The 16,902-nt window shown below is 35.3% G+C and overlaps 1 protein-coding gene across 1 annotated transcript; it reads left to right on the forward strand.

Moving 5' to 3' along the window:
* The first annotated feature begins 941 nt into the window (after positions 1 to 941).
* On the forward strand, positions 942 to 15,756 carry cetp (cholesteryl ester transfer protein, plasma). The gene is made up of 17 exons (XM_058086788.2): positions 942 to 1,149; positions 4,229 to 4,343; positions 4,417 to 4,548; positions 4,912 to 4,982; positions 6,575 to 6,665; positions 6,762 to 6,831; positions 7,530 to 7,590; positions 7,866 to 7,957; positions 9,970 to 10,069; positions 10,265 to 10,344; positions 11,166 to 11,216; positions 11,301 to 11,447; positions 12,313 to 12,380; positions 13,460 to 13,499; positions 13,706 to 13,775; positions 15,268 to 15,353; positions 15,647 to 15,756. Exons 1-17 carry the CDS (start codon positions 1,008 to 1,010, stop codon positions 15,722 to 15,724), a joined length of 1,494 nt encoding a protein of 497 aa, XP_057942771.2. The 5' UTR covers positions 942 to 1,007; the 3' UTR covers positions 15,725 to 15,756.
* Positions 15,757 to 16,902: the final 1,146 nt, after the last annotated feature.

Consider the following 16,902-nt stretch of genomic DNA (forward strand, 5'->3'; position numbering starts at 1 on the left):
ATGTAATATTATTATGGGAATAAAGTCTTAATATTATGGGAATAATGTAATATTATTATGGGAATAAAGTCTTAATATTATGGGAATAATGTAATATTATTATGGGAATAAAGTCTTAATATTATGGGAATAATGTAATATTATTATGGGAATAAAGTCTTAATATTATGGGAATAATGTAATATTATTATGGGAATAAAGTCTTAATATTATGGGAATAATGTAATATTATTATGGGAATAAAGTCTTAATATTATGGGAATAATGTAATATTATTATGGGAATAAAGTCTTAATATTATGGGAATAATGTAATATTATTATGAGAATAAAGTCTTAATATTATGGGAATAGTGTAATATTATTATGGGAATAAAGTCTTAATATTATGGGAATAATGTAATATTATTATGGGAATAATGTAATATTATTATGGGAATAAAGTCTTAATATTATGGGAATAATGTAATATTATTATGGGAATAATGTAATATTATTATGGGAATAAAGTCTTAATATTATGGGAATAATGTAATATTATGGGAATAAAGTCTTAATATTATGGGAATAATGTAATATTATTGTGGGAATAAAGTCTTAATATTATGGGAATAATGTAATATTATTATGGGAATAAAGTCTTAATATTATGGGAATAATGTAATATTATTATGGGAATAAAGTCTTAATATTATGGGAATAATGTAATATTATTATGGGAATAAAGTCTTAATATTATGGGAATAGTGTAATATTATTATGGGAATAAAGTCTTAATATTATGGGAATAAAGTTTGCACTTGCTGCTTATATATTATTAGATATGATGTTCCGGATTACTTGTACTTTGTTTCTGTGGTGCGTTCAAAGGAATCACGACGTTTGTGTGTCGCATGGGGGGATTGGGGAGGGGGGGGGGGGGGGGCGGACATAGAGGGTCACAGTCCGCACCACAAACTGGGAACGCGGTCGTTTGGAGTTTGGATCCGCGCACACGGAAACGACACCATGACGGCTGGACGTTTGCCACCGTGGATCCTTCTGGTCTTGTCTCTGTTGGGGACCCGTGACGCGTGCCTGCCGGACCCCGACTCGGCTTACGCTTCCACCGGCGCCGTGTGCCGCCTCACCTACCCCGCGGCCGTCGTCCGTGAGTAGCGGCCCACCCTTCGACCGAGCCTCGTCGTCCGTCCTTGACGTCACAGGACGCCAGTCACATGCTTTCGTTCTCCATTTGTAGCATTGCATCATCCGCTAACGTTATGTCAATATATGCTATTTATTTAGCCGTGTGGTACCACCCATTATTGCATCATCCAATCAGTATTATAGTAATGTGAGAAAAAAGTAGTACATTTGTGAGAAAATAAAGTCTTAATTTTATGGAAAAAAGTACTAAATTCATGAAAATTTATTCTTAATTTTATGACAAAAAAGTAGCAAATTGATGACGATAAAGTCTTAATTTTATGAGAAAAAAGTACATAATTTATGAAAATGATTATTAATTTTATGAGGAAAAAAATAACAAATTTATGAGAACAAAGTCTTAAATTGATGAGAAAAATAGTACATTTATGAGAATGTAGGAAATTGTGAGAAAAAAGTAGTAAATTGATGAGGATAAAGTCTTAAGTTTATGAGAAAAAAACACCAAATTCATGACAGTAAGGTCTTAAATTAATGAGAAAAAGTAGTAAATTGATGAGAAAAAAGTAGCAAATTCATGAGAATAAAGTCTTAATTTTATGAGAAAAAAGTACATATTTTATGAAAATTAATTATTAATTTTATGATAAAAAATAGCAAATTTATGAGAACAAAGTCTTAAATTGATGAAAAAATAGTACATTTATAAGAATGTTGGAAATTTTGAGAAAAAAGTAGTAAACTGATGAGAATAAAGTCTTAATTTTATGAGAAAAAAGTACATAATTTATGAAAATTAATTATTAATTTTATGATGAAAAATAGCAAATTTATGAGAACAAAGTCTTAAATTGATGAAAAAATAGTACATTTATGAGAATGTTGGAAATTGTGAGAAAAAAGTAGTAAACTGATGAGAATAAAGTCTTAATTTTATGAGAAAAAATTACCAAATTCATGACAGTAAAGTCTTAAATTGATGAGAAAAAGTAGTAAATTGATGAGAAAAAAGTAGCAAATTCATGAAAATAAAGTCTTAATTTTATGAGAAAAAAGTACATATTTTATGAAAATTATTTAGTAATTTTATGAGAACAAAGTTGCAAATTCATGAGAATAAAGTCTTAATTTTATGAGAAAAAAGTACATATTTTATGAAAATTATTTAGTAATTTTATGAGAACAAAGTTGCAAATTTATGAGAATGAAGTCTTAAATTGATTAGAGAAATAGTACATGTATGAGAATATCGGAAATTGTGACAAAAAAAACCTAGTAAATTGATGAGAATAAAGTCTTAATTTATGAGGAAAAATAGTACATTTATGAGAATGTTGGAAATTGATGAGACAAAAGTAGTACATTCAAGAGAATAAAGTCTTAATTTTTGGAGAAAAAATAATAAATCCATAAGAATAAAGTCTTAATTTTATGAAGAAATAAAGTAGTGAATCCATGAGAATAAAGTCTTAATTTTTGGTGAAAAGAGTAGATAATTCATTACAATAAAGTCTTAAATCGATGAGAAAAACAGTACATTTATGAGAATGTTGGAAATTGTGAGAAAAAAAACAAGTAAATTGCTGAGAATAAAGTCTTAATTTTATGAGAAAAATAGTACATTTATGAGAATGTCAGAAAATGATGAGAAAAAAGTAGCAAATCCATGAGAATAAAGTCTTAATTTTAGGCGAAAAAAGTAGATATTTCATGTGAATCTTAGAATCTTAAATTGATGAGAAAAAAAGACTTAAATTGACGAGAATAAAGTCTTAAATTGATTACGAAAATGTCTTAAATTGATTACGAAAATAAAGTCTTAAATTGGTGACAAAAATGTCTTAAACTGATGAGAAAAATGTCTTAAATTGATGAGAAAAAATCTTAAATTGATGAGAAAAAAAGTCTTAAATTGATGAGAAAAAGAGTCTTAAATTGATGAGAAAAAGAGTCTTAAATTGATGAGAAAAAGAGTCTTAAATTGATGAGAAAAAAGTCTAAATTGATGAGAAAAAAGTCTTAAATTGATGAGAAAAAAGTCTTAAATTGATGAGAAAAAAAGTCTTAAATTGATGAGAACAAAAGTCTTAAATTGATGAGAAAAAAGTCTTAAATTGATGAGAAAAAAAGTCTTAAATTGATGAGAAAAAAAGTCTTAAATTGATGGGAAAAAAGTCTTAAATTGATAAGAAAAAAAGTCTTAAATTGATGAGAAAAAAAGTCTTAAATTGATGAGAAAAAAAAGTCTTAAATTGATGAGAAAAAAAAGTCTTAAATTGATGAGAAAAAAAAGTCTTAAATTGATGAGAAAAAAAGTCTCAAATTGATGAGAAAAAAGTCTCAAATTGATGAGAAAAGTGTCAAATTGATGAGAAAAAATGTCTTAAATTGATGGGAAAAATAGTCTTAAATTGATGAGAAAAAAAGTCTTAAATTGATGAGAAAAAAAGTCTTAAATTTATGAGAAAAATGTCTTAAATTGATGAGAATAAAGTCTTAAATTGATGAGAAAAAAAGTCTTAAATTTTATGAGAATGAAGTCTTAAATTGATGAGAAAAATGTCTTAAATTGATGAGAAAAATGTCTTAAATTTATGAAAAAAGTCTTAAATTGATGAGAAAAAATTCTTAAACGTATGAGAAAAAAAAGTCTTAAATTGATGAGAAAAATGTCTTACATTGATGAGAAAAAAAGTCTTAAATTTTATGAGAATGAAGTCTTAAATTGATGAGAAAAATGTCTTAAATTGATGAGAAAAATGTCTTAAATTTATGAAAAAAGTCTTAAATTGATGAGAAAAAATTCTTAAACGTATGAGAAAAAAAAGTCTTAAATTTATGAGAAAAATGTCTTACATTGATGAGAAAAAATTCTTAAATTGATGAGAAAATAGTAGATAATTGATGAGAATAAATTCTTAAATTGATGAGAAAAAAGTGGTACATTTCCAAGACAAAAGTCATCCATTTATGAGAAGAAAGTGTTAAATTTAGGAAAAAACATATCAATATTAATATTAATATATATATAAATATTAGGAGAATTAAGTTGTAAATGTTGATGGCGTTGTTTTGTGCAGTGAACGAGAAAAGCAGCAAAGTGTTGGAGGCGGCGTTCCGGCACGCCCGCTATCCCGGGATGAGGGCGGAGAAGTCGGTGCTATTCCTGGGCACGGTGTCGTACGGCCTGGACAAGTGATTATCTTTCCTCGCCACATCCCACGTAGACGCCGCTCGCCACTTCCTTGTTTTCTCTTCCCCGCTTCAGCTTGGAGATCCACAACCTGACCATCGGTCGGAGCTCCTTTGAGCTGGTGGCCGGCGAAGGCATCGCCATGGAGATCAGCGACGTATCGGCCGTCTTCAACGGGATCATCCGATACGGATACGGAAGCTGGCTGTGAGAGATTCCCGACTATTCTCATCCTTCTTTGGCCTTTCTCTTTAACGGAACGTTCCGCCCCCTCGTGCGTATCGTCTCCCGACATTTTTTATCGCCGACCCCCGAAGCGAGTTATCGTTTATGAATACGGAAAAATATTTTCTGTCCAGATGCTTTTTGTGAGGCCGAAATCCGCCAATCAAAATGCGGCACATTTACGGGAAAAAAGTCCTACATTTATATTGTTGGCAAATGATCATAAAAACTTCAACTTTTTGGAGGAAAAAATCCTAATTAATGAGAAAAGCCAAAAGTGTCCACCTGGGAGCCAAAAGTTGTAAATGAATGAAACGTGTTGGTGTTCGTACGTCTTCCTTTCAGCACCAGCATCAATCAGTCCATCCACTTTGACATGGAGGCTCAGATCGACCTTGGAATCAAACCCAAACTATGTGAGGCCTCCCTCATCAAACACACGCATGCTGACATGTTCATGTATTGAAGTATTGAGGTACTGAAATATTACAATATTGAGGTATTCACGTATTGAAGTATTGACATATTGAGGTATTGAAGTACTGACATATTGAGGTATTGAAGTACTGACATATTGAGGTATTGAAGTACTGACGTATTGAGGTATTGAAGTATTGAGGTATTGACATATTGAAGTATTGACATATTGTGGTATTGAAGTATTGAGATATTGATGTATTGAAGTATTGACATATTGAGGTATTGAAGTATTGACATATTGAGGTGTTGCCATATTGAGGTATTGAAGTACTGACATATTGAGGTATTGCCATATTGAGGTATTGAAGTATTGACATATTGAGGTATTGAAGTATTGCCATATTGAGGTATTGATATGTTGAGGTATTGTCATATTGAGGTATTGCCATATTGACAAATTGAGGTATTGCCATATTGAGGTATTGAAGTACTGACATATTGAGGTATTGCCGTATTGAGGTATTGAAGTATTGAGGTATTGACATATTGAGGTATTGACATATTAAGGTAGTGAAGTATTGAGGTATTGACATAGTATTGTGATATTGACATATTGAAGTATTGACATATTGAGGTATTGACATATTGAGGTATTGAAGTACTGATGTATTGAGGTATTGACATATTGAGGTATTGAAGTACTGATGTATTGAGGTATTGACATATTGAGGTATTGAAGTACTGATGTATTGAGGTATTGACATATTGAGGTATTGAAGTACTGACGTATTGAGGTACTGACGTATTGAGGTATTGAAGTGTTGACATATGGAAGTATTGAAGTACTGATGTATTGAGGTATTGACATATTGAGGTATTGAAGTACTGACGTATTGACGTATTGAGGTACTGACGTATTGAGGTATTGAAGTGTTCACATATTGAAGTATTGACATATTGAGGTATTGAAGTACTGATGTATTGAGGTATTGACATATTGAGGTATTGAAGTACTGATGTATTGAGGTATTGACATATTGAGGTATTGAAGTACTGACGTATTGAGGTACTGACGTATTGAGGTATTGAAGTGTTGACATATTGAAGTATTGAAGTACTGATGTATTGAGGTATTGACATATTGAGGTATTGAAGTACTGACGTATTGACGTATTGAGGTACTGACGTATTGAGGTATTGAAGTGTTGACATATTGAAGTATTGACATATTGAGGTATTGAAGTATTGCCATATTGAGGTATGGACATATTCCCATATTGAAGTATTGCCATATTGAAGTATTGACATATTGAGGTATAGCCATATTGAAGTATTGCCATATTGAAGTATTGCCATATAGAGGTATTAAAGTATTGCCATATTGAAGTATTACAATACTGAAGTATTACCATATTAAAGTATTGCCATATTGCCATGAATGATGCCATTTATGAATAAAAAGTAAAAAGTAGCCCAATAACCAAACGATTACAGTAAATGAGGAATTGCCCTGTCAGGGTAAATACTACTATTGAAGTAATATTTACTGTGTTGGATATCGAACATGTGACCTCACCTGTGATGCCAGACTGCAGCAGGAAGGGCAAAGTGGCGGCGGACACGTCGTCTTGCTACTTGAACTTTGACACGCTGCGTTTGCACCTGCAGGGAGACAAACAGTAAGTTCATGTATCACTACTTCGTACTACATCTACAGTACTACATCTACTACTTCAATACTTCAATACCACTGTGCCATGTGTGTGTACGTTCAGACCAAACTGGCTGAAGAAGCTCTTCACTGACTTCATGACGTTGACAGTGAAACTAGTCATCAAGGCACAGGTACGTGCACCTAGAAGCTCCGCTGTGCTAAAACAACTACACTTCCCATGATGCTTAGAGTGGTGTAGCAGGAAGTAGTGCGTAGACAGCTAGTCTTATGCACCCATGGAACCAGGATCTAGAGCAGGTGGAGCCACGTGGTGTGGCCCAGCAAGGTGCACTGCCGTCGGGCACACTCTGCAAGCAGCCCTGGAGGTCAGGGGAACCAGGATCTAGAGCAGGTGGAGCCACGTGGTGTGGCCCAGTAAGGTTCACTGTCGTCGGGCACACTGTACAAGCAGCCCTGGAGGTCAGGGGAACCAGGATCGAGAGCAGGTGGAGCCACGTGGTGTGGCCCAGTAAGGTGCACTGTCGTCGGTCACACTCTACAAGCAGCACCGGTGTGCCGCTCTGGAGGTCAGGGGAACCAGAATTAAGAACAGGTGTAGCCACATGGTGTGGCCCAGTAAGGTGCACTGTCATCGGGCACATTCTACAAGCAGCCCTGGAAGTCAGGGGAACCAATATCTAGAGCAGGTGGAGCCACGTGGTGTGGCCCAGCAAGGTGCACTGTTGTCGGGTACATTCTACAAGCAGCCCTGGAGGTCAGGGGAACCAGGATCTAGAGCGGGTGGAGCCACATGGTGTGGCCCAGCAAGGTGCACTGTCATCGGGCACAAAATGTCTAATAAATCTGTCTTTGTATTTGTGTGTTGCAGATTTGTAAAGAGATCAACAAAGTGGCAAACATATTAGCAGATTTCATCCAAGAACGAGCAGGTGATGCTTCCACTGGAAACACGTCAAGCTAATCATTGCATCATCACACACAACATATAACACAACAAAATACACACCTGCATACTTTTAGTCTAGTTCACCGAGCTCCCGATCTCATCCCACATCAATCCATCCATTGGTGTAGCACAGAGTGCCCTCTGGTGGCCGTGGATGGATCATGTTCACTCACGGCTTCCTGTCAGTGGCTATGAATGCTAACGCTGTTTCATTGGACAACATGCTGATATCGTTCTGGCCCCATCTTTGCCGTCCAGAGGAGTTCCTGAGTGACGGAGACATCAGTGTGGACGTGGGCCTCACGGCTGCTCCTGTCATCACCCACAACTACATCGAGTCCTACCACAAGGTCGCACCACTCACCATGTCTCACGCCGCACACGGGAAGTGTACTATATAGTATCTGATACCACCAACTATACAGTATCTACTATACAGTATCTGATATCGCCTACTATACCGTATCTACTATACAGTATCTATATCACCTACTATACAGTATCTACTATACAGTATCTGATATCACCAACTATACAGTATCTGATATCACCTACTATACAGTATCTACTATACAGTATCTGATATCACCTACTATACAGTATCTACTATACAGTATCTGATATCACCTACTATACAGTATCTACTATACAGTATCTGATATCACCTACTATACAGTATCTACTATACAGTATCTGATATCGCCTACTATACAGTATCTGATACCACCTACTATACAGTATCTGATATCACCTACTATACAGTATCTGATATCACCAACTATACAGTATCTACGATACAGTATCTACTATAAAGTATCTGATACCGTCTACAATACAGTATCTACTATACAGTATCTACTATACAGTATCTGATATCACCTACTACACAGTATCTGATATCCCCTACTATACAGTATCTACTATACAGTATCTGATATCACCTACTATACAGTATCTACTATACAGTATCTGATATCACCTACTATACAGTATCTGATATCACCTACTATACAGTATCTACTATACAGTATCTGATATGACCTACTATACAGTATCTACTATACAGTATCTGATATCACCTACTATACAGTATCTGATACCACCTACTATACAGTATCTGATATCACCAACTATACAGTATCTACGATACAGTATCTACTATAAAGTATCTGATACCGTCTACTATACAGTAGCTACTATACAGTATCTACTATACAGTATCTGATATCACCTACTATACAGTATCTACTATACAGTATCTGATATCACCTACTATACAGTATCTGATATCGCCTACTATACAGTATCTACTATACAGTATCTACTATACAGTATCTGATACCGCCTACTATACAGTATCTACTATACAGTATATGATACTGCCTACTATACAGTGTCTACTATACAGTATCTGATACTGCCTACTATACAGTGTCTACTATACAGTATCTACTATACAGTATCTGATACCACCTACTATACAGTATCTACTATACAGTATATGATACTACCTACTATACAGTGTCTACTATACAGTATCTGATACCGCCTACTATACAGTATCTACTATACAGTATCTGATACTGCCTACTATGCAGTATCTACTATACAGTATCTGATACCACCTACTATGCAGTATCTACTATACAGTATCTAATACCGCCTATGATACAGTATCTGATACCATCTACTATACAGTATCTGATACCGCCTACTATACAGTATCTACTATACAGTATCTGATACCGCCTACTATGCAGTATCTACTATACAGTATCTAATACCGCCTACGATACAGTATCTGATACCATCTACTATACAGTATCTGATACCGCCTACTATACAGTATCTACTATACAGTATCTGATACTGCCTACTATGCAGTATCTACTATACAGTATCTGATACCGCCTACTATGCAGTATGTACTATACAGTATCTGATACCACCTACTATACAGTATCTACTATACAGTATCTGATACCGCCTACTATACAGTACTATCAGTACCATACAGTACTACCACCTACTATCTCATGCAGTATACAGCAACTGATACTACCTAGTATCTGGTACAGTATACAGCATCTGATACTACCTAGTATCTGGTACAGTATACAGCATCTGATACCACCTACTATTTCATACAGTATACAGTATCTGGTACTACCTAGTATCTGGTACAGTATACAGCATCTGATACTACCAAGTATCTGGTACAGTATACAGCATCTGATACCACCTACTATCTCATACAGTATACAGTATCTGGTACTACCTAGTATCTCATACAGTATCTCATCTCATTTCTATACACGGTCACGGGTTGACCTTTGACCTTTGACCTTTGTCCCTCTTCCAGGGCTGGATGAAGTACAAAAACACGTCTACGCTCGTTCAGCATTCAGCCTTCCATCCTGGTCAGCTGACTGACCACAGGATGCTCTACTTTTGGATCTCGGGTCAGTGCTTTCTTACACACGTCCGCACATCACAGCAGATCATAGCATCTCGACTCAATGGCTCATAAATCTAAATATAATATATTGAAATATAAATATAATGAAAGAACCAATTATGAATGAATAATAAGAATACGATCAAAAATTACTACTACTAGTACTAGTACTAGTACTAAAACTGGCTTTCACCCCCAGACCAGGTCTTGAGGTCGATGGTGGCCGCCGCCCACCAAGATGGCCGCTTCCAGCTGGACATCACAGGAACAGACTTGACCGTAAACACATGCTTGTTAAAGTCATAACATCAACCACAACCGACCAATCACAACAAAGTAGGCGTGGTCAGTATTGGGGGGGGGCTTTAGTGGCTTCTATATAAGGCCTTTGTCTGGGATCCTGGCTCCTAGAGGGGCCCCGCTAGGGGTTTTTGGGTATATATATATATATATATATATCAGTGTTTAGCGTGCAGGTCACACAGCTAGGAGACCGGAGTTCGATTCCACGTGGGCGCTAGGTTAATTAGCCACTCTACAAGCAGCCCCGGTGTGCTGCTCTGGAGGTCAGTTGAACCAGGATCTAGCAGGTTGAGCCACGTGGTGTGGCCCAGCAAGGTGCACTGTCATCGGGCACACTCTACAAGCAGCCCTGGAGGTCAGGGGAACCAGGATCTAGAGCAGGTGGAGCCACATGGTGTGGCCCAGTAAGGTGCACTGTCATCGGGCACACTCTACAAGCAGCCCTGGAGGTCAGGGGAACCGGCATCTAGAGCAGGTGGAGCCACATGGTGTGGCCAAGTAAGGTGCACTGTCATCGGGCACACTTTTGATTTTAATGAGATCCCAAAAATAATGATAATAAAATAATAATAAAATATAAAAAAATATTTAAAAAATTATAAATATAAATAAAATAATAAAAAATAATAAATAAAATAATAAAAAATAATAAATAAAATAATAAAAAATAATAAATAAAATAATAACAATAAAATCATTAAAATCAGGTTAATTAGCCACTCCAAATTGTCCATAGGTATGAATGTGAATGGTTGTTTTTTTCTATATGTCCTATATGTCTCCGGATGTCCTTTCAGGACCTTTTCAAGACCAATTTCTCCTCCCGCGTGCCTGAGTTCATGACAAAGGTACAAGATGCGTACCTTGTAGTAGTAGTACTACCTTCGGGGAAGGGGGTTGTGTTGTTTTCACGCTGTGCTGGCGTGTTGTAGTGTCTGTCGGAAGGAAGTTCTCCCGAGCTCCACGCGAGGACGTCGTCTCCCCCCCACATCAGCACCTCCACCTCCGGGACGGCCGTGAGGGCCGAGGTCTCGGTCCGACTCAGCTGCGGCGCTCGGGACACACTCGTCTTCCAAACGGTTAGACTTGCTGAAAATCATATATTGTGTACTGTATATGTACTGTATATGTCATTATACTATACTATTCATTTCATATTCTATTCATGTTGTTATTATTCACAGTGTCAGCAATATCATGGCATAATGAGGGAATTATTATTATTTTTTTATTTTATTTATTTATTTAATTGTTATTATTTTATAATATTTTTATTATTTTATTATATATTTTTTATTATTTTATAATATTTTTATTTTTTATAATATTTTTATTTTTTATATATTATTTTATGATATTTTTATTATTTTATTATTATTATTATTAGCCAATATAATACATCTCATTAAAATCAAAAGATGAATTAGTCATATTTTTTAATATTGTCAAATATTATTACAATTGATAACAACTATGAATATAATGAATTTTTGCATGTATTTAATATTTGACTGATACAACTTTATATTATTATTATTATTATTATTTATTTATTTTTTTGGCCAATATAATACGTCTCATTAAAATAAAAAGATGAATTAGTCATATTTTTTAATATTGTCAAATATTATTACAATTGATAACAACTATTAATATAATGCATTTTTTTTACATGTATTTCATATTTGACTGATACAACTTTATATTAGCTAATATTATGTCTAGATTTTTTGCTATTATATCCATCGTGATTGTATAGATATATACTGTATATTTATCAATAATTAATTAATTGTATTGATATAATATACTAGTATGATGAATAGTAACATATGGATAAAGTACTTTAATATGAAGAGAAATGATTGAATATGCATATTGTGAATATGATTGACTGACTTATTTCTTGGAAGGAGTTTAACTTTGTGTGTCTTTCCTGCACAGGACATCAGCACCAACATCACCGCCTCCTACGCCGACAAACACCTCTTCCTGCACAGCAACCCTTCACAGTAAGAGCATCTTAGTACAGTACAGTAATCCCTCCTTTATCACAGTTCATCTTAGTACAGTACAGTCATCCCTCCTTTATATTAGTAAATTGAATATTTTCAAACTTAAGACCATAGAAAACCTGTTTGACCCTCTAAATTTCAGTTATTAACACATATGACATTATTAGAGGCCTCTAGCCATAAAATAGCACCCCTATAGTCACCTATGACCCAATATAGTAGACATAAGAGAAAATAAGAGACAATAAGACTTCAGAAAACATGCTCACATCCTTCTAAATGGACGTTTTAACATCATTAGAGTCCTCTAGACGTGAAATAGCACCCCTATAGTCACCTACAACCCAATATAGTAGACGTCAGAGAAAATAAGAGACAATAAGACGACAGAAAACGTGCTCACATCCTTCTAAATAGACGGTTTAACATCATTAGAGCCCTCTAGTCATAAAATAGCACCCCTATAGTCACCTACGTCCCAATATAGTAGACATAAGAGAAAATAAGAGACAATAAGACTACAGAAAACTTGTTCACATCCTTCTAAATAGACATTTTAACATCATTAGAGCCCTCTAGCCATGAAATAGCACCCCTATAGTCACCTTTACACTCCCATTACCCAATATAGTCGACAGACAAAATCAGACATATAAGACACAGAAAGGCCTGTTCATGACACTCTAAATGTCAGTTATTAACACACATGACATTATTAGAGCCCTCTAGCCGTAAAATAGCACCCCTATAGTCACCTACGACCCAATATAGTAGACATAAGAGAAAATAAGAGACAAGAAGACGACAGAAAACTTGCTCACATTCTTCTAAATAGACGTTTTAACATCATTAGAGCCCTCTAGCCGTAAAATAGCACCCCTATAGTCACCTACGACCCAATATAGTAGACATAAGAGAAAATAAGAGACAAGACAACAGAAAACTTGCTCACATCCTTCTAAATAGACGTTTTACCATCATTAGAGCCCCTTAGACGTGAAATAGCACCCCTATAGTAAAACAACTGGATGCCAGACATCACATGCTTATCAGTCATCAGCCTTTTCTTCCTCCAGGCTGCTGATTCCACATGCTGAGCTCCACCAAAATCCTTTGGTAAGTGTACTGCTCAGATGCATTGCTAATTCTTCAAATACTAGGCAAAATACTACAAGTACTACATGTAGCCGCTACTGCATGGTCACAGCTTGGATAGAAAACCATGACACCTGGTTGGAATCCAGTTTGGACGTTCCTGTCAATCAACATCAAATTGCAATCAAATGTGTTCTTGATGTTTTATGATGGTTTATTTTTTTTAGGTAGATGAAGCACAACTGGAGTTCATCAAAGAAGCTGTGATGAGGATTGGCATCCCTAAGGTGCTGTCTGGTAAGAAGTACACACTGGTGGTACTGACTAAGAAGTACTGACTAATAGAGGAGGAAAGGTGGTAAAGATGGTAAAGGTGGTGAAGGTAGTAGAGGTAGTAAAGGTAAAAGTGGTAAAGGTGTTAAAGATGGTAAAGATGGTAAAGGTGGTAAATATGGTAAATATGGTAAAGGTGGTAAATATGGTAAAGGTGGTAAATATGGTAAAGGTGGTAAATATGGTAAAGGTGGTAAATATGGTAAAGGTGGTAAATATGGTAAAGGTGGTAAATATGGTAAAGGTGGTAAATATGGGAAAGGTGGTAAAGATGGTAAAGGTGGTAAAGGTGGTAAATATGGTAAAGGTGTTAAAGGTGTAAATATGGAAAGATGGTAAATGTGGTAAAGGTGGTAAATATGGTAAAGGTAGTAAAGGTGTTAAAGATGGTAAAGGTGGTAAAGGTGGTAAATATGGTAAAGGTGTTAAATATGGTAAAGGTGGTAAACATGGCAAATATAGTAAAGGTGGTAAATATGGTAAAGGTGGTAAATATGGTAACTATGGTAAAGGTGTTAAAGGTGGTAAATATGGTAACTATGGTAAAGGTGTTAAAGGTGGTAAATATGGTAAAGATGGTAAATGTGGTAAAGGTGGTAAATATGGTAAAGGTGTTAAATATGGTAAATGGTAAATATGGTAAAGGTAGTAAAGGTGTTAAAGGTGTTAAAGATGGTAAAGGTGGTAAAGGTGGTAAATATGGTAAAGGTGTTAAATATGGTAAAGGTGTTAAAGATGGTAAAGGTGGTAAATATGGTAAATAGTAAATATGGTAAAGGTGGTAAATATGGTAAATATAGTAAAGGTGGTAAACATGGCAAATATAGTAAAGGTGGTAAAGGTGGTAAATATGGTAAAGGTGGTAAATATGGTAAATGTGGTAAATATGGTAAAGGTGGTAAATATGGTAACTATGGTAAAGGTGTTAAAGGTGGTAAATATGGTAACGGTGGTAAATATGGTAAAGGTGGTAAATATGGTAACGGTGGTAAATATGGTAACTATGGTAAAGGTGTTAAAGGTGGTAAATATGGTAACTATGGTAAAGGTGTTAAAGGTGGTAAATATGGTAAAGATGGTAAATATGGTAAAGGTGGTAAATATGGTAAAGATGCTAAATATGGTAAAGGTGGTAAATATGGTAAAGGTGGTAAATATGGTAAAGGTGGTAAATATGGTAAAGGTGGTAAAGGTGTTACAGGTGGTAAATATAGTAAAGATGGTAAATGTGGTAAAGGTGGTAAATATGGTAAAGGTGGTAAATATGGTAAAGGTGGTAAATATGGTAACTATGGTAAAGGTGTTAAAGGTGGTAAATATAGTAAAGATGGTAAATGTGGTAAATATGGTAAAGATTGTAAATATGGTAAAGGTGTTAAATATGGTAAAGGTGGTAAATATGGTAAAGGTGGTAAATATGGTAACTATGGTAAAGGTGATGTGTTTGCTATTGCAGTGCTAGAAAGAGAACTAACCAGGCTGTTGGACAAACAGGGAGCCAACTTATTTGACATCTCCAACCCTGAGGTCCTTCCTGGTCATGTAAGTCTAATAAAGTCTAAATATTATGGGAATAAAGTCAAAATATCATGGGAATAAAATGAAAATATTATGGGAATAAAGTCAAAATATTATGGGAATAAAGTCATAATATTATGGGAATAAAGTCATAATATTATGGTAATGAAGTACAAATATTCTGGTCAAAGAGTTTAAATATTTTGGGAATAAAGTCCAGCTGTTAGGGGACTAATATTGGAGAAATAGGGGGCGGAGCAAAGTATTCGATGGTATTTTGCGTCAACGCTACCAAAGTCTTTGTGTTTTGTTGTCAGGGTTTTGTGCTGATTCAGATGGACTTTGGTTTCCCTCATCACCTCCTGGTTGACTTCCTGAAGAGGTCGCTGCAGTAGCCAATAAACACCTCCTTACATTCTTTTCAAAAGGTCTTTTTGTTCAGATGTAAAAAATATAACATAACATAAACATCACAAAAACATCCAAATATGTCATTTAAAAATATATACACCATGAACTATTTACAATATTCACCATTGGGACTGATCCTGGTGTGTGTGCGCATGCGTTAAAATGACAGTGCCGTACCTCTTTTATGTGTTGTTTTCCCCTTCACTTCCACGTGAAATACTGCCACCTTGTGGCCGTTTTCAGTCATTACTGGCCTCGCCACCGAAACAGGAAGTTGTACGGTTCCTTTAATCACATTATTTGAATCAGACTTGAACTGTTTTATTATGAACAATGAGTTGCGTTCAAAAACACCACGTCATTTAAGATGAATTCGCATGTTTTGAGTGAATTATATGGGATTTCCCAGCATCATTAAATGCAGTAAAATGTACTGAGAATTTCTGTTACTTCCGGGGTCCCGATGAATGCTAGTAGCTACCACTTTGATACACATTTCTCAAATAGCCAATTTTCCTTTAACTATATGTTATTGTGAATAATCAATGACATTAATTTACCCTACTGCGATGTTTATAAAGCTAACAGTTAGCAACATAACATCTCCGCTGTAAAGCAGTACACTAAAAACACTGAAATAGCATGCTAACAATAGCATAATTAGTAGCAATGGCTAACTTAGCTAGGCAGTTAGCGACCAGCTCGGCGGCTGAATCCCAACATATTACAATATCAAAATATATCAAAATATCAAACAGTGTCTAGCATTAAAAGAATGACAAATAACCAGGTTACTCACGTTTATAAGCCACACTGTTAGCTTAACATCAAATGTTACGACTGCTCCGAAACCTGCGCCTGCGCACCTGTGCATTCCCATCTTAGTGTCGTAAATGGGAACTTCGTTTAATCGTGTTCACTCAAAACAGCAAAAAAAGAATGTACACAAGTAAACCAGTCTTTTGTATAAATGTTTAAAGTATTTGAAAAATATATTGTCCTCCAGTTAACACGTATTGTGATTTAAACGAGAATAACAACAGAAAAAAATGAGATGCAGCTGCAAGGTGGATGTGATGTTTGGGGTGTCAGTGAAAGCATCTCGCGATCTGTCTAGAGTATCGCGATGTCAAAGGGACTAGAGACTGTTTTAGAGTTGAGA

The sequence above is a fragment of the Doryrhamphus excisus genome, linkage group LG6 (assembly GCF_037039965.1).
Source record: "Doryrhamphus excisus strain RoL-2023G ecotype Guam linkage group LG6, RoL_Dexc_Guam_v1.1, whole genome shotgun sequence".
Classification (NCBI taxonomy): domain Eukaryota; kingdom Metazoa; phylum Chordata; class Actinopteri; order Syngnathiformes; family Syngnathidae; genus Doryrhamphus; species Doryrhamphus excisus.

Coding starts and splice junctions, on each gene's coding strand:
- cetp (XM_058086788.2), top strand. CDS start 1,008: ATGACGGCTGGACGTTTGCCACCGTGGATCCTTCTGGTCTTGTCTCTG. Junction 4,549..4,911: donor TACGGATACGGAAGCTGGCT/GTGAGAGATTCC, acceptor TCTTCCTTTCAG/CACCAGCATCAATCAGTCCA. Junction 11,448..12,312: donor ACACACTCGTCTTCCAAACG/GTTAGACTTGCT, acceptor TTTCCTGCACAG/GACATCAGCACCAACATCAC.